Raw genomic sequence first — 18,087 nt, 5'->3', positions numbered from 1 at the left:
AGAAGAACTTTATTGCACGACAATTGTACATGGTACAATGTATGGCAACAAGTATTACACAAAGTACAAATTAGATGTATGGAATAAAAATTTTCCATTAGCTAAAATCATCATGGCTTTCGACCACAGTAAAACCCAACGCGCCGGATATGACTGCTACTGTAGAGGGGTCACGGCAGGTCACAGTGAGCTGGCCGTCTTCCATTCCCCCTGCGTTCCGGAGTGTAGTGGACGAGTCCGCTTGTGAGTTGCAGTTTCGTGAGAATCGGGTCGTAACCTGGCAGGTAAGACCTTCTTTGAAAACTTGATGGGTATGAACTGTGACGGTAGGCAGGCTAAAGGGTCTGTTTATGCAGTTGTGTGTGTGTGGTGCTGTTTGTGTGTGTGCATGTGTGTGCATGTGTGTGCGCGTGTATATGTGTATATATGTGTGTGTATGCGTATGTGTGTGTGTGTATGTGTATGTGTGTGTGTGTGTGTGTGTGTGTGTGTGTGTGTATGTATGTATGTGTGTCTGTGTATGTATGTGTGTGCGCGCGTGTGTATGTGTGTGTATGTGCGTGTGTATGTATGTGTGTGTGTGTGTGTGTGTATGAGTGTGTGTGTGTGTATGCATGTATGTGTGTGTGCGTGTGTATAAGTGTGTGTATGTGTGTGTATGTGTATGTGTGTGTGTATGTATGTATGTATGTATGTATGTGTGCGTGTGTGCGCGCGTGTATGTGTGTATGTGCGTGTGTATGTAACGTTATGTATATGTGTGTGTGTGTGTGTGTGTTTGTTTGTGTGTGTGTGTGTGTGAGTGTGTATGCATGTATGTGTGTATGCGTGTGTATAAATGTGTGCGTGTGTGTGTTTATGTGCGTGTGTCCGTCTGTCTCTCTGTACACCCGTATCTAGATAAAGTAGTTCTTCCAAAGATATACAAATCGTGGCGTGGACCACGGTGGTAAGATAATGTGATCCTCCTTTAAGGAACCCGAGGACGCCGGAAGACAGAAAGCATTCACACTGCGAGGACTTCGCCCCGGCACAGAGTACCTCATCCGCATCCGCTGTAAGGCGGAGTACTGGGGAGAGTACGGGAGTCCTGTATATGTTTGGACTTGGCAGGAAGGTAAGAAGTTTTAACACAACAAATCTAAGGAGCTACATGTATCATGGAAGTTCATCTGTGTTGGTAGCAATCATAGTACAATGCTGAACTTTCTTCCAAGACAAAGGTATACACGGATCAAATTTTCAACGACCTCTGTCACAAATCAACATTGATCCTTAAGAAGGCGACAGTGGTCGTTGCAAATTTGATCCGTGTATGCCTTTGTGTTGGAATAAAGTTTAGCATTGTACTAAAATGTAAAGAGCGTTTGTACGGTCCAAACATGGCACTTAAGTCTACAACTTACAGACTTACATGTATAGCAAAGAATGAAGATTCACATATGCAGTGACAAGGGGATGTAAGCGTCGAGTGCAGTCTAAATTTGAGAATCCAGCATTCTCTTTGATGTGTCTCAAAATGGCTATTTTTATTCACAGCTCCAGAGGGGGTACCTACAGAGGTAGAGGCCAAGACAGCACCGGTTAATGGCACGGACGGTCTCAAGGATGTCACTTTTTCTTGGGCGGTAAGATATCTTCTCTTTACAGTCAAGCTCCTGTATCAAGGTTAATGCCGATATTCAATGCTCCTCAAAAACTAGTCCTATGTCTGACAGCATTAGATTCTTTTGCAAATGATTCCAATAGGCCGTTTGGCCGTTTTTCCTTTAACCTCATTGCTTTTGGGCTAAGAAACTGACGGTATTTCACGGTATTCATTTCCACAAACAGGAAGTCCCTCTGGAACATCAGAATGGCCCTATCATTCGCTACCATCTGAACCTGACCACAGGAGGCAAAGCCATTAGCAGTGCCTCTGTAGATGGGAACACAACAGGCTACACGTTCAGAAACCTCGCCGTGAATCAGGCGTACCAGGTCGTGCTTTGGGCAGTCAACGCCGCTGGCGCGTCACCAACGGTCACATACGACATTCCAGGTAAACGTAAAGCACAGATTCATTACCTCCTAACAGATTGAAAATTGTCTCTTAAATATCCGTGAATAACTTCATCAGGTTGGCAATTATTCATATAGTAAGGTTCTTTTAGCACAACCAGAAAATAACTTACTTCCGACGTTTCGGTGTCTGTCAGACACCATCATCAGGGTGGAATGACGGGAACTACTTCTTGCTGCTACTTATAGCCGATGTATGTATATGATATTCATAGAAACAATTGCGTAATAGACTGGAGGGGGCTAGAGTCATTGACAGAGAGGAAAACAGAAGAACTCGATGGATTAAAGAAGCAGTTTGGATCAGAAAATCAGTGCCAGTCATGAACAGAGACGAGGGGGGATACAAGCTGAGCCACGTCTGGGATGGCATTCTTGCTGCTGCAACGCCACCTACATCGGCTATAAGTAGCAGCAAGAAGTAGTTCCCGTCATTCCACCCTGATGATGGTGTCTGACAGACACCGAAACGTCGGAAGTAAGTTATTTTCTGGTTGTGCTAAAAGAACCTTACTATATGTCTCTTAAATATATGTAACAATAAATCTCTGTCATCTAAACTCGGCACAAAAATTTTGAAGTATCAACTTCGGTTAAAGTACAGCTTTCCTTTGTTCCTGCATCAATTCGATGTATAACATATATCACATTTATAACATATATCACAAAAAAGCTTGTGTGATTTTCTTTCTTATGGCATTCAACTTCTTATGATTACGCTTTTTATTGATATAATGCATTGGAATTGATGCAGAAACGACGGAAATATGATCTACCGGACTTTTTGTGCCGAGGTTATATTGTATTATTGTAGTTGAGAGTAACTGACAACCCTATAACGTAGTTATTCTTATCCTTTCTTCCAGAAGATAAAGAAGTGCATCCAGCAACTCCCCGTGGTAGGCAGGCAGTTACTGTCTTTGTCAACGAAATCTGTAACTTTAATCATATCGTTATGGTGAAATAAGTTATGCATTTTTGTGACATAAGAGAATGGATTTAGCCATATCATGAACGATGTACTACTAGACATCTACATGCACTTTGTCATAAACATATGTCAAAAATATGAAAGTTTGCCCTATTTGCAACTAGTTACTAGGCATGGTAGGATCTAATAAGTTATATGTCTAAGTTAATTGTAATATATCTTAAGTTTAAAACATAGTCACAAAACTTGCCAAACGTCCCGCACTTCATTTCACTTCACTTTATTTGTTTTACCAGGAGCGTACACTCAGGTCGAAGCTAGACCTGCTTTTCAGGCAGGTTCCACGATGGTCATCATCCTCGGGTCCGTCCTCGGGGGATTGCTCCTGCTCAGTCTTGTCTTCTTCTGCAACCGCCGGACGATTGTAAAACGGTACCTATCACTGTTATGCCTTCATGACTATGTGCCAAATTTACCGTCTGAAATTGTTTCCGTTTAGGGCTTGGGGTTGTTTTCCATAAACGTTCGCGAGTTTTCTCGTACGTGAAATATAATATTAAGTTTTGATATCTCTGTAAAGATTGACCTACTCTGTCTATCTTTTCACAGCTTCAAGATAGTCAAGGCCCATCTGTGGCCGAAGATTCCAGGACCGGAGAACTTCTTGGTGAGTAAAATAAATCAAACTTAAAGCGGTATCTTGAATAAAATGAATAGGACATAAAGGCCAGATACAGTGAACATTTAAACCAGGAAGAATGATTCTCTACACAATCCGGATGACAAGAAAGGCGCGTCTTTTTCTTTTCTTTTCAGGCGCCTCCAAGTTCGGAAGAAGACTACTACCAAGAACTGGACCACGTTCCTCCTTTCGTCTACCTCCCACCGGAACCGGAAATGGTGGACGACATCGCGGAGGAGAGGAGGAAGCTGCTGGCGAGTCTGCCCGAAGGGTCGTCAGGGGGCGCTAATTCCGGCGGCAGCAACCTGTACGCCAGTGTGGGACGGGGCAGTCGTGTCGTTTCCACGGCAACGGACGGTGCAGAGCGATCCGGCCATGACGCCAGTTGCCATGGTAGCAGCGAAGAGGTTGCTGGCATAACTACTGTGCCAAATGAACCTGTTTCCATGTCGACAGAGGGCGACGACGCCCTCATCCTAAATGCCCGGGCCATCAACAACTACGTACAGGTGGATCATTCAAGTCGTCAGGTCACCCTGGCAACGGGAGGCGCCCCACTGGTCAGTTCTGGAAACGGCACAGGGGGGTCAAGGGTCATGCAGAACTACACGCAGGTGTACCATCGCGGCTATCCCGTTGACATGGTAACGGAGGGCGATAAACTGGCTTCTTTCGAACTCGCGGAGACGACCCCCCGCGAAGTCGGCACGACGGTGTGGATGTCACAGCCCATCCAGGACTACGTGCAGTCGAGTTCGAATGTCGCCATGGCAACGGCTGGTGCGCATGCGGTTTCCTTCGGAGCAGCTGCGCGTGATGAGAAGGTTCCACCAGTTGGAAAAAACGGAGAACTGAGTGCGGCTCAACACATGAACGACTACGTACAATCTACCAATGTTCAAGTTCATAAAGACTGCCCACACCACTGAGCAAGCAGATTCTGTTCGAGGCAACAGACAGACGAACAAACAAACAAACAAACAAATATATGCGGCTGTGTTTAATGCCATAGTGTGGATCTCTATTCTACACTATCAGTCTAGATCTGGGCGGTAACATCCCAATGTACCATGAATATGTAAATACTGTACATAGCGTCTGTCTTCTCTGTCACATGATGTATATCAATTCATGGTTTACCTCAATGTCCAACTCTTACCAATGTATTAAAGGTCATAATGATCTATCATTAGGCAACATCATTGTCAACATAAAGTCAAAGATGAACTGTAATTGCTGAGACACAAAAATGGACTTACCCAAATATTCGACTGTCGGACTGAGCAATCTGCTGCTTCAGCGGCGTCACATTATGGAGATAGATAGAACACGTGACTCGGTGAGCAGTATATCATACGTTGACGGACAAATCATGCTTTTAAGCTGCAGACCATCGCGAGTAAGAACAACTATTACAGGCTCTTGTTCTTCCCTCGTACCATCAAAAAGTGGCATGGAATGAACTTGAGCCTTGTGTGGCGGAGGCGGAGTCCCTCTCCCAGTTCAAAGCTGAGCTGGGACGGGCTCCGGTGCATTGAGCTGTCCCTGTCCTTTGTACATATGCAAATAGGTGTAAATAACAACTCCAGACTTCACTTGTCCCGTCCTTTTGCACATGCCTACGTCTTTCCCCATTCGCCCCTTTGTTTGCGCAGCTGCTAACAATACGCTTTTCAGCGGGCTCAGCAGCACGAAAGATGATGAGGTCCATGCCCCCCCCCCCTCCCGTCTCTGTTGAAGGAAGGATTAAAAATTGTTTAGGTCAAATTTTATATGTGAACAATAGTTATTACAGTTATACTTCGATTCATATTAACTTCTACCAACACAGGAGAACTTTCCAGTGAAAATGAAAGGTTGTACGAGTACATTTGCATCTACTGTGTTTAAAAGCACAGCATTGCGCTTCTGTAACTCCTGCCAGTGCCGTGAAGATACATTTTATGGTGCCAGCCTCCCTTGTTGCTGCATGATTTTGTGTATTTTTTGTGATTATGTATGATGCCTTTACTTGCCACTTTGAGATTAATAAATCAAATTAATCAAAACGTGTGTTCTTGTATCTTGTATTAAAACATCTCATTTCCATCTCACAGATACCGCAGAATCTGGAGAGGTGACCAAAGAAATACTGCACAAAGTTTCATGACTTAACGCTAGTTCACCTTTATCTGCAGGGTAACATATATCCGTTGTATCTAAAAGTAGGGTATAAAGTTGACCAAAATCAGGGATATCAAGTCAACTGCAATATTTCCAAAGTTACTCCAAATTTTCTTCTAACAGTGAGTTTTACAAGTAAATAAAGGTAAACCTTTAAAACTGACACTTGGAGTAACTGTATTCATACGTGACTGATGAACCTCTTCAGCAATATTTCCAAAACACTGTAACTTGAAAATACCGTCCACCGACAACGGATATAGGTTACAACACGGATAAAAGTGAACTAGTGTTACAGTATGTAGAAGAAAACACAGAAGAACGTCTTCACATATCTTTACTCCATCATTTAAAGGCCAGAAATACATAACAACATGTCACAACTTATACAAGATTTACATAATCTTAACTTCAACACATTCGGAAACCACTCCCAAATGTCATATTTCCGTGTAACTTTATTTTACATATTCAAAAGACGATTTCGTGATGTTAGATTGTAGCATTTGGCCCGACATATATCTATCGAAGACACAGTCACAACTTTATTATTACTGTGCCTTTCTTGCTAGAAATGTTTTCTCTTTATAAAATACTGTGTCTTCTTTAGCCGTGTCTTCTGTGTTCTGATGGAAGGGAAGTTTTGGCATTTCTGTCAAGTATTACTACTATGGCTGTGAAAAGGTTTCTAACTAATGCGGACATGCTCTGTTATACAAGAAAGGACATTGTGCTTTTAACAATTTGTTGACTATCACATAAGGCCCCCATTCCACTACATAGAAATCGCACTATAATCTGGCTGCAACCTTAAACTGGATTTGTGCAACCTTGAATTCATAAATGGAATATCATACAAAATGTGAAAGTATGACTAAAGCGACAACAAAGCACATGTAGCGTAAGGAGTTTTTTTCTAAGAAATTCATTCATCGCTCTGTGAAATTTAAGGTTGCAGTGCAGTCACAGCGGCCTTAGTGGAATGGGTGTGGGTACAAGGATTAGTTGGTTCCCAATGTGAGCTGTGCATGCATGCACAATGTGATGCAATGTAGGTAATATGCAGATATTGAAGGCCACTGACATACAGAACATGTCTGGGCATGGCATGGTTGTTCTAGACAAGACCTGTTTACAAGTTAGGGGCCTTAACCTTTGACCTCGTGCATGTGCAGTTCAAACGATGAACCAGCCTATCATAACTAGAAGCGTGTTATGTTAAAAGATGATAATTTCTCTAGATGTTCCCAGCTGATACTGTGTAAGGGTAAGTCTTGTGTACATCAGAAGTTCCAGAGAAACCTCTTGTAAAGTAGGTACATGTACATGTGCTGTATCACAATATTTACTTACATGTCGCATTAATTTTCACAGGCCTTAAAACAAGACTACCCCAATTCATTTCCTCGTTTCTTCCAACAGTTTAAGGTAAAAATCTAACCGAAAAATCAAGCTGAAAACTCAAAGCTGGGAGAAAACTTGAACCAACAACTGAAACTGCGTGTACCATTGTAAAGGGCTTTCTCCACAGCCTCGTCTTCATCTTGATCTTAAAGTTCTAAGAACCGAAGAATAGAATCGGTGCGGCCTTACAAGGTACCCTACACATTTCTGTACACAAATTACATCTTAAATGTACAGGACTGACTTATATGGCTCTGCGCTAAAAAAGCTACAAATCTCGAGTTGTCAGAAATTCCCTTCTCCATTCCCTTCAGATTCCCCCATGGTTCGTTGAAGACAAATATCGGAATTTCTTTTCTGTCAATTTTTCCCTTCACCACTTTTCAGTGACCCCTTTTAGTATTTTTACCTAATCTTCTATTACAATATCTAACCAAAATGAACACGTTTCTCAATAAATGTTTTCTTGCACGTTTTATACTTAGCTTTGCACCTCATGACAACAAGTGCACAAAGTCATCAAAATAGTTCAACTGTATTACATCAAGGAGGTTGAACCTCCTTGATTACATGTAGTTCTATCACAGGTGAAAGGTCATTGACCTCATTTGAAGGGGTCATGTCAAAGGTCATTGACATCCCATGACCTTTTTTCCTTGCAGCACAGAGTAGAAACATTGATGCATTTATAACCCTCGATGACCAAAAAGCTACGGCATGTCCTAGTCTATCTAGTGCAGACGTTCATGTCTATTGCAACTTGTCAAAGCAATATTCAGGACCAAGGAGGTTAGTTGGGTTAGTGATACAGGTTGACTGGTTGGTGGACAGATGGCTATTTTAGTACGGCATTCCCAAGTCACTGGCTCTTTAATTACAAACAAGAATATTGTTACCTTACTAGCACTATATGTGAGGAAGTACGTTCATTGAATATCTTATCCCAATTTGGGAACCAGAAAGTGAAATTGATATGGCCAAACTGTCATCACCAACCAGGGCTCAAAGCTGACAACTTGTGTAGTGTTGTAGGCAAAAAAGTATTTCTATCCCTACCAACCCACCCAACCTCCCCAGCCTGCATGGCACCTGCCTTACTCCACCCCCTCGTTACCCGATACCCGACCGCCCCCCTCCCCACTCCCGAAGAACGATATAGAATCGCTGACGTTGGACGACCCCGCTATTCTGGGACCGACGTTCTCCACCGCGCTGCCGTTTGCTTCCAGTCCTTTGACAACGCCCGATCTCGGCCCCCCGCTGTCGCTTCTCTGTTTGTTTGAGTCAAGGCGGGAAGACTGCCCGTCCGTGGACGGCGAGGAAACCACGCCATTTTCCGACTGTCCGCCGTTACTTTCTCTGCCCCCCGTGGACGACACGGCTCCTGCACGGGCGATTGTTCCCACCCCGCCATGGCTACTGCTAGTCTCTGCGGCAACTGTCTCCATGGCAACGGTCTGCGTGGGAACACTCCCTCCTCCTCTGTCCGTATCCGGGGGAACCGTATCCGTGGGAACGGGCGAGGCTTCTCTACTGCCCGGTGCGAGTCTGCGGTGCGCGCGGGGCGGTGGGAGGTCGTCCTCCGACAACAGGTCCATCTCCACCAGCGTGTCCAACACCTCCGTGATGTTGGTCGTGTCGTTTCCGTGGTTACCGTCGATGTCCTCCCACTCCTCCTCGTCAGAGACGTTCTCCGTCGCCGCGGCAACCCCTCCGTTGTCGGGCGTCGCCCCCGCGGCGCCGGGCGGCTGGTTGTTGGGTTGTTGTTGCGAGTTTGCGTTGTTGGGGTTCTGTCCGGTGTTGTTGTTGTTTATGTTGACAGCGTTGTTGACGTTGATGGCGTTGTGGTTGTTGAGCAGCATGGTGTGGATGCGAGCTTGCTGCAGGATCACCGGCAGCTCGTAGTGGTGGAAGAAGTAGATCATCGAGTGCTGCAAGAGAGGAAGATGAAAAATACATTTTTACATTTCGTAAATTCGTATTTTCCCAGAACTGTCATATATACAGTGGAATATGTTATCACCAAGCACAGTAGGGACATCTACTGTGGATAGCTTTCAAGAGCATTTGCAGATATATGTGCAAAAGTTAGGTGTGACAGGTCGCACACTGTAATATAACCAGCTGCTGCCGCGACGCATGCCTGCGAAGCTGGTGTGTTACGCCAAAGGGCAGTTATACCGACTATATAGATAGATTTTTTCATTGTTGACACAAAATTTCAATTTTTTCATTGCAAAAATTGTATACAAATACACATAGGGGAAAAATGTGGTAATGACTTAGATCATAGCTGTACAAATGGAAGAAATATGTTATTCAGTCTTGGTGAAAACATACAGAGAAAGGGAAATAAAAAAAAAATAGATTAAATCAGATTAGAAGACCTACATTGTACTGATATCATTATCAAATGGTAAAAAAATAGGTTCAATTGAGTTAGTTCTCTCTCTGTCAATAACTTAAATAGGAAGAAGTGATAACACACTTTCAGTATTATTATTCAATTATTTCCTGTAAAATGGCAAAGATAAAAGGCTCATTGATAAAGCAGCAACAGTTATCATTCCCATTTGTTTAACACCTACTTTTAATACCTATTAGAACACAAAACACAAATGATACCTTTCTATGCTAAGTATTGAAGCATAAACCTCACCTGAATGAACAGCCATGATGTGACGAGTGCCAGGCCGCTGTACTGACCATTGAAGCGATAATGGTATGCATAGAAGGCAAAGTGGTACAGGTAGAAGAACCTGCAACAAAGAAACATGACAAAATACCTTTTGAAAACATAATGAATAAATTACTTTTTTCAATTACAAATACATGTAGTAGTTGTAGTAACAATAAGGAGTAGTATATACATATAGTAGTATGTAGTATTTGATTTTAATGCTGTGGGGATCCCTGACACAGCAGTTGGCTAGTCTTCACAACACGCTTCCATGCAGCTACGTCCAATGGATTCATTCAAATTAGACCTCACACTCAAAGGTAATTTGTACACACACACACGCACACACACACACTCACACACACAGTACCTTAGCCAGTGGCGTTTGCTGATGTTGGTGTGGCAGCAGATGGCGTCGTACTGGTCGGCCACCCACACCATCAAGATGATGTAGAACACACACTCGCACACACACACACACACACACTCACTCGCACACACTCAGACACACACACACACACACACACAGCTACACACAAACACACACACACAAACACACACACACATACAGACACGCACACATACATACACTCACACACACTCACTCGCAGACACACACACATACATACACTCACACACACTCACTCGCACACACACACACGCGCACACACACAAACACACACACACACATACATACAGACACACACACATACATACACTCACACACACACACACACACACACACACACACACACACACACGTGTCCCCGTACCTTAGCCAGTGGCGTTTGCTGATGTTGGTATGGCAGCAGATGGCGTCGTACTGGTCGGCCACCCACACCATCAGGATGATGTAGAACACACACATGCACACATTCAAACACACACACACACACACACACACTCACACACACACACTCACACACACAGGTCCCCGTACCTTAGCCAGTGGCGTTTGCTGATGTTGGTATGGCAGCAGATGGCATCGTACTGGTCGGCCACCCACACCATCAGGATGATGTAGAATGCTGTTGTCGTGTCGTTAAAGAACTCGGACATGATGGCCTCCATTCCTGAAAGAAAAACGTCACAAAAAACAATCAGAATAAAAAAAAAATCATTGCATATACATTTCAGTGCTCATTTTGTTTGCTTCTGGAACAGATCAACCCATTGAACACATACATTTCCATGGCCTTATGAACAAGAGGGAAAGGTGATGTGCACATTCATCATGTTACCATGGTAACACATGGAGTCATAAATACTGATGCTGTTTTACCAACAAGAGGCCAGGAGTGACCATAAGGAGAGTAGTAAGTGGAAAAACTGATGGTCACTTCCATCGCCATGGTAACACATCACCAAGGCAACAGAGTCATAAATAACAACATGAGCTGCCTTACCGACGAGAGCCAGGATGACGGTGAGCAGAGGGGCTGCTGGGAAGGCGATGGTGACGTTCATCTCCAGCATCTGCAGCAGGTCCACTGGGGAGGGGAGGGGGGAGATGTTAGTTCTGTTGTCATGGCAACACGGGATTCATGAATGTCATGGCAACACAGGGATGCCTTGTTGTCATGGCAACACGGGAATGTCCTGTTGTCATGGAAACACAGGAATGTCTTGTTGCTATGTGACACTTGCCTACCTGGTAACTCAGAGACATTCTGCATTGTTGCATATTGTTGTGGTAACATAGGAATATCCTATTGCTAATACAAATGATAATACAAAAGTGTCCTGTTGTCTTGGTAACACAATAATGCACCATTGCCATGTGCCATTGACAAGTGACCAGAGAGTTTTCTGCATTATACGATTTACTGGTGACATTTTCTAGTGTAAGAATAACCATATACAAAGTCATTTACACTCACCGATGAAGACAAAGATCTGGTGATGGGAGTATCTCAGCAGCATGGAAACAGAAATGGTCTGGTGGGAAGAAACAAAATGTTTTGAAAAATGAGACTTAATACTGGAAACATGTGCTACAAACTTTGCATTCACATGCAATAGAATACCTCACAATCTATGGTACTTTAAGGAGAAAAGAATTTCAACCACATGTTTGGTCAACCTTTGCTAGTGTACACAGGGTTCGCTTTGGCAGATGTACAGACAACATAAGGGAAGATCTTCATGTCCTGAAGCTGCACAGTTCCAACCCTAACTAACTAAAGATAGTCTGCTGGTGAACTGCCATCAAGCCTCCACATCTACATGCAAACATGTCTAACCCTAAAGGTGATAACAGATAATAAACTGGACAGAGAGTGAGTGTACTTACAAACATGAACATGACAAAAGCAGCGGCGATGTATGACGTCCGTGCCATCCACATGCTGACAAAGCGGTAGTGTTCACCGGACACCACGTTACGCAGATAACCTGCATGGAAGAAATAAAGCCCTGCAACATTCAGTTGACAAGCCTGTCGGGCGGACAAGGCATCTGCGTACAAAACTGCACCCTTACCAAATTTCCCATTTTTTAATTATACTAGATAGAACTGGGTGCCGCAACGTCATACTGGCACAAAACTGTTTTATTTCTACAGACTGATAAAAAAAACAGTGGACCAAATTTTGGACGGATTAGAAAATGAACCCATTACATCAGCAGGTGTCCAAACATTTTGGGCTTACTGGTCCAAGAATATAACAAGAAATGAGTAAACTACAGTCTGTAGTCATCAGAATTCTACAGTCAGACATACAGACTGAGGCAGTTACCGTTGTTTACAAGAATATAAGATTTTCTTCTTCACTCTGAGTGCAACATTTTTCACACAAACCCTCTCCAGCAGCCAATCCCTGCAGAACAGAAACCTGCACTGAAGTTCCCAGCCGTTTCAACAGGGGGCATTGCTGACCTACCTTTGTTGTCCTCGTGCTCGGCTAGACCCTTGATGCTGGACATCAGGATGTCGTCGTAGCCCAGAAACTCTTCCAACAGGAACCGGCTGAAGGAGTCTCCAAAACACTCGTCTTTTGTAGGGTCTGGAAGGAAAACAATTTATTTCCTCCAATGATTGTAAAAGCCTCCAATAACCGTAAGAAATTTATCCCATACTACAACTTCTGTATTAGTTAGATAAGCGTTAAGTTATAAAACTGTAGTTATGTAGATACCATACTTTGTACCCCGTACAATTGTTGTGCAATAAAACTATACTTAACTGTAACTTTGGAAGGCTAATTTGGGGCAGTAGGTACTAGTGTTAGGATTTATAAATAAGTTTTTATTCCTCTATCTTTGAAATTCACCTCAGTACTGTACACTTGGAGTAAGTTCTGTTATAAAATGTGCATAAAATCACCTCTCTCAAAATGGGTATCACCATTGAACTGCACACTTATTCATGTAATATTTAAATACTTGAGGTAGCTCTCAACTCTATTTTTCAGAAAATGTGCTTTATATAATTTACTGTTTTATTAAATGAGCTTCATGTTTCACAGTTTGTTTTCAGTGATGCTTTTCTTTATCACATTATTGTCTACTATTATTTTTGCTATGTGTATATAGCGGGGGAGGGCCTCTATAAGCAACTACCCTTTTTGTTTGATCGTTAAAAAAAATGTGACTATTTTGAAATAACAACAAGTTGAGGTAATAACTTGTACCTTTGTGTAACCCCCTAATGTGCTATCAGTGCAACTGATACACTCTTTTACATCCAGGCGCTACATGGTCAAGAACTACATGAAGCAGAAAAGACTGGAGTAGGCCTGGCATGAGATGAGAAAATGAAATAATGACCTACCGAGCGTAACGACCATGATAGGGATGTTGAGTCTCTGTCTGGTCTGTGGAGACAGCCGGAGGAACCCGTACTCCAGGGAGTATTCTACGATGTACTCATCACTTGGCCACACTGGGAGGGGAGTCAAATGGGACAACTTAATGTTATCATCTAAACTTACACCCTTACCCTTGAGCTTTCATGAATAAAAAAAGGTTCAAACAATGAAACAAACAAACTTACACCCTTACCAATTCAGGAATTATTCTACAATATACTCATCACTCATACTAGTGGAAGTCAAACGGAACAATGTAATGTACATGTAATGATCGATGACAAACTTAACACCTTTAGTTTACCCGTACAGGGAGTATTCTACAATACCGGGTACACTCTTCACTCAGCCACATTGGAGGCGAACAGGGGAAAATGTGAAAGAAGACTCCTTGCAGGAGTGCTGATAGAAGATCATTGGTGCCACTATCCCTTTTTTTTCTGGTTCTTTACATATTGTCAGTAGTCCTATGGTTGGATGTATTCTTTGCATCATATGTATGCAACTCAAAATCCAACCAAATTACACTTTTTTTTCAACAATTGGAACAAATTCAATGTATGGCAAAACAGTTCTGGACATGAACACTGTGTTCTTTGATATTGGGCCTCCTGATCATTTCCTTCAGAACTGCAGTTGTTTGCATCTTTCTCTCCTCACCTGCTTCCTTGAACATATCAAACTCTGAGACAGTTTCCCGGACCTTCTGCAGACCCTTCTGCGGCACAGGGTTGTCGTCTCCCCGCAGAAACTCCACCGCGCTGATCGACAGGTTCTCAAAGTTCTCATTCAGTCCCTGGAAAGGGAAGAAAACTGTCTTAAAGCACGAGGATAATGATTCAGTGTACTTTAAAGTTAAACTAGAACGAGCCAGTGGATGCATTAAGTCCCTCAAAATTTCAGTCGTGGTAGACTAAGGAAATCTCAGAAGGAATGTGTTAAGGATGTCAAGGTAGGCGGCCTCACTGGTGTGAACCCACTGGACAAAGCTGCTTGGAAGCGCGGTGTGAAGACTAGCTGACTGCTGCCTACCCCCGTGTCAGGGACCCACTCAGCTGTATAATCAGGTACTGGATACTACTACTGCTATCTATAAACATTTTTAGGGCCAGGAAACTTCTTATACAAAGCAAAAAACAACAAAGAACTCTTCACCTGAATGGTAGCATTCGGGAAGCGCACCTCCATTCTGGGAATCCCAGACCCAGACTCTTAATTGTACAGGAACGATTGTTGGAAAACAAACAAACAAACAGCTGTACTCACCTGAATGGTGGCGTTAGGGAAGGGCACCTCCAACCCAGGGATCCCGGACTCCGACTCGTAATCGTACAGGAACAGCGGCGGGCGGGTCGAGTTGCGCTGGATCTCCACACGAAGGATCCCGTCCCGCGGCCACTCCTTCTGCACGTGGTCCAGGCAGGTGATGGGGGTACGGGAGAAGGCGATGTGTATGTACACCAGGATGAACAACACTACCAGGGCCTGGGGGAAAACAATAGAAACAATAAGAAATGCTAGCCTTTTTAAAAGCCGTAGACACAGTGGGTTGCTATCCACTGTGTCTATGGCAAGGTATTGGAAGGCAGAGCCCATCCCTTTCCTTCCACCGCCTTTAACCTCTCTAGCTGAAGTTTCTTCATGCATGGGTGATGAAGAAGAACACCTAATCTTTGCAAATCTGACTGCAAATGTTGTTTAAAGCTAACTTTTGATACTTGAAGCCATGACTAGTATTTCTTGTTCTTGTCTGAGCTGGTTTACGATACTCAGTAGTCAGTGAATCTACCAGTTTATAAGTCATTTTGTACATCGTGCATAGTCTGGACATTTTCTGTCTTCTCAAGTGACATCCACTGCAGGTGTGTTTTCATTTTGGTGACACTAGCACCCCTATCAAAGTTGATCTAAATAACTATCAGTGTCATTACCTTCAGCAGCACGAGGAACTCGAAGACCCTCCTGACCGGTTTGGGGAAGGCGCGTGCGTAGGTGATGGCCACCTTGAAGAACAGGGCATGGAACAGGCGGTCCCGAACGTTCCCCAGGTGGTTCTGGTTGTTGTTGATGTTACGTTCCTGGTTCATCCTGGCAATGCCTGGAGAAAACACACAACTTTCTTAATTATGTGGAGTTATTATCACTATTAGTGTGGCAGAATCCGTTGATGATGTGCCACCGATCTTGTGCCCTAAGGAAAGGCATTTTACATGACTTTCCTTAAAAAGTCTGTGTAACACAAACTCCGCTGTCCAGGGCTGTAACTGGCCCCTCCCCGCGGGGGGTGGGGGGTAGGTTGGGCGGCAGATTGTTTGGCGGGCTGCTAAAAGCGAGATTTAATCAGGCTAGACTTTCCTCACTCAACTCAGGTGCTTAATCTAATTACCCACCTACATGGTCGTCGGGGGATTCAAATTATAATCATTATGACGTCAATGAAAAGCCTGTATAAGTTATGTACTTGTACTAGAGCATACTGCAAGTGTAACTAAGGTTTGATCCGCGCACACCGGGAAGGGTCCCTACTCTTTTTTATGTGTGGTAGGATTTTCATGTGCTGGTGTGGCTCCCCTCAAACATAGGACCTCGGACCTCCATTTAATTTTGATGCCCTAGGTCAGAGACTTCCCGAACCGAAACTAAGTAATAATTTTCACCAAAGTGAAGCATTTTTACTACATGAAGAAAAATCGGTACTCTTTGAGAGTCTCCTTACATTACCTAATTCAAATCCACGACTTTCCTGAAGTTGGAGATCTATAACGTAGCGCATTCATACTATCCAACCTTTTTTATTCCCTGTATCATTCAACTCCTAAGGCTAGGCATAGCTGTAGTTAATAAGGCCCCATTCATGATACAAACATGTATGCAAATGGTTCTATCCGTTTTGATACACCGAAATGGATAAATTTGTCATGAATGCTTTATTTCGGACTCCAAACGGATTTTTCCAAACCTCCTCGTGAGGTGCATCTGAAACGTTTTCTAATCATCCCGAATTGCAAAGTGTCATTGTCATGCGAGAAGTCAGCAAGAATTTAAACATTGGTTCAGTGACGATCGAAGACCAATAATACGACGCAATACAAGTACATATACAAGATAGTGCAGGATCACAACTAGCGGGTCAGAGGTCACATTCCCATACCTTTTCAAAGAACTGAAACGGTTTGCCCTTGGGTGCAAGTTTGCATGATGAACACAACACATAAACCGTTTGCTGTCAGATTTTTAGTTTGGATTTTTGCGGGGCCTAAGAGGCACCTCTCTATCTTCATGTCTACCTTGTTTCTCCAACGACCTGGAGGTCAGGGGAATAGGGGTAACAGCAGCTTTTAAAGATGTGGAAAAAGATAACCTATCCAAATTATAAATTTCACATGCACCGCACAACCCAAATAGAAGCCACTAGCTTTAAGTATAAGAGATTTTTTTTCTTTTTGCCATCACGGAAAACTTGGCCATAAACTATTTTGAGTCTTTGCAAATGAATAAATCGACATACGAAAATCAGCTGTTCTTATGTCTCAGACTGTTTTGCGTCGCATGCGTACAATTTTTCGAAACTGAAAATTTGGTCCTCAAATCTAATTAGCCAAGCAAAACAGCAGACATATGGCGGCCCAAAAGCCGACTTGTTTTTACAATATCATCGTTCAAAATATACAAACCTTTCTTAACGTTTTACGCTGACTTCTTTTTCCGTCGTTGTTGTTCCAGTTGTCTCGCTGCTTTCTTATTTTTTAGGCAAAACAAGGATGGCCCTTGCAGATCGATTGCCAAAATCGCACGTTGATTCCGGATTTGGGCCGCATCAAAACACCCTCAAAACGGGTCTATATCCTCTGTTATGTTCCCGAGTCCATGTTTGGGGGAAACTTGGGCTATCACGTCGTTTGGAAGGTTAAAAACAAGACAAAAATGGAGAGAAACGTCCTAGAAGACTTTCCTGTCTCTACGTTCCACCATCGGCAGCCATATTGGTGACGTATTTGAGAGATGGACGAAAGTACTTAGTCAATGTAGGTTTGAATGATTTTTTTTTTTTTAAGATTCGTTTTATTCAAACATTTGAGTACTATTTTGTCAATTTTCTTATATATTTGTCATCATTAAAATAAGTTGAAATGTTACTTTATGTCGCTTAGCCACAATATGTGCATATAAAATATCTATTATGTAAAATTTGTCCCCACTGTAAAAGTAGACTATTCTATCTCGTTCCCAGAAACTGATTTTCAAAAAGATATACATAGAAAAATTGATTTGATATAATAAATCTCTGATTAATAATAATTTTAGACGAAAAAAATCATTTTATGATCGTGACATACATATCTTCAAGTCATTGTCG

At 42.9% G+C, this 18,087-nt stretch overlaps 2 protein-coding genes and 1 long non-coding RNA gene across 3 annotated transcripts; 2 read left to right on the top strand and 1 right to left on the bottom strand.

The window, feature by feature from the left end:
- The first annotated feature begins 1,520 nt into the window (after window positions 1-1,520).
- On the top strand, window positions 1,521-2,966 carry LOC118431297. Its single transcript, XR_004832960.1, has 3 exons — window positions 1,521-1,628; window positions 1,834-2,041; window positions 2,928-2,966. It is a non-coding gene; the product is annotated as an uncharacterized LOC118431297 (long non-coding RNA).
- A 66-nt stretch (window positions 2,967-3,032) lies between these two features.
- LOC118431288 lies at window positions 3,033-4,661 on the top strand. The gene is made up of 3 exons (XM_035842403.1): window positions 3,033-3,424; window positions 3,602-3,659; window positions 3,809-4,661. The coding sequence occupies exons 1-3, from the start codon at window positions 3,339-3,341 to the stop codon at window positions 4,601-4,603; spliced, it is 939 nt and encodes a 312-aa protein (XP_035698296.1). The 5' UTR covers window positions 3,033-3,338; the 3' UTR covers window positions 4,604-4,661.
- Window positions 4,662-6,157: 1,496 nt separating this feature from the next.
- Window positions 6,158-17,741, bottom strand: LOC118431626 (membralin-like). Its single transcript, XM_035842867.1, has 12 exons — window positions 17,405-17,741; window positions 15,662-15,828; window positions 14,997-15,215; window positions 14,391-14,526; window positions 13,694-13,804; window positions 12,804-12,926; window positions 12,215-12,315; window positions 11,802-11,859; window positions 11,328-11,411; window positions 10,862-10,994; window positions 9,901-10,000; window positions 6,158-9,172 (listed from the first exon to the last, which is right to left on the bottom strand). Exons 2-12 carry the CDS (start codon window positions 15,815-15,817, stop codon window positions 8,336-8,338), a joined length of 2,058 nt encoding a protein of 685 aa, XP_035698760.1. The 5' UTR covers window positions 15,818-15,828; window positions 17,405-17,741; the 3' UTR covers window positions 6,158-8,335.
- Between the last annotated feature and the right edge of the window lie 346 nt (window positions 17,742-18,087).

This window comes from Branchiostoma floridae, chromosome 15 (assembly GCF_000003815.2).
Source record: "Branchiostoma floridae strain S238N-H82 chromosome 15, Bfl_VNyyK, whole genome shotgun sequence".
Lineage (NCBI taxonomy): Eukaryota > Metazoa > Chordata > Leptocardii > Amphioxiformes > Branchiostomatidae > Branchiostoma > Branchiostoma floridae.
The sequence above is the reverse complement of the archived record's forward strand: the minus strand, read 5'-3'. Positions and strand labels throughout refer to the sequence as shown.

What these genes read in the sequence shown, in the direction of transcription:
- LOC118431626 (XM_035842867.1), bottom strand. Translation starts at nt 15,817, where the DNA reads ATGAACCAGGAACGTAACATCAACAACAACCAGAACCACCTGGGGAAC. An exon ending in TGATATGTTCAAGGAAGCAG is followed by an intron (nt 13,805 to 14,390) that starts GTGAGGAGAGAA and finishes CTCCCCTCCCAG; the next exon opens with TGTGGCCAAGTGATGAGTAC. An exon ending in CGAGCACGAGGACAACAAAG is followed by an intron (nt 12,316 to 12,803) that starts GTAGGTCAGCAA and finishes TCTTCCATGCAG; the next exon opens with GTTATCTGCGTAACGTGGTG.
- LOC118431288 (XM_035842403.1), top strand. Translation starts at nt 3,339, where the DNA reads ATGGTCATCATCCTCGGGTCCGTCCTCGGGGGATTGCTCCTGCTCAGT. An exon ending in CGCCGGACGATTGTAAAACG is followed by an intron (nt 3,425 to 3,601) that starts GTACCTATCACT and finishes ATCTTTTCACAG; the next exon opens with CTTCAAGATAGTCAAGGCCC. An exon ending in CAGGACCGGAGAACTTCTTG is followed by an intron (nt 3,660 to 3,808) that starts GTGAGTAAAATA and finishes TTTTCTTTTCAG; the next exon opens with GCGCCTCCAAGTTCGGAAGA.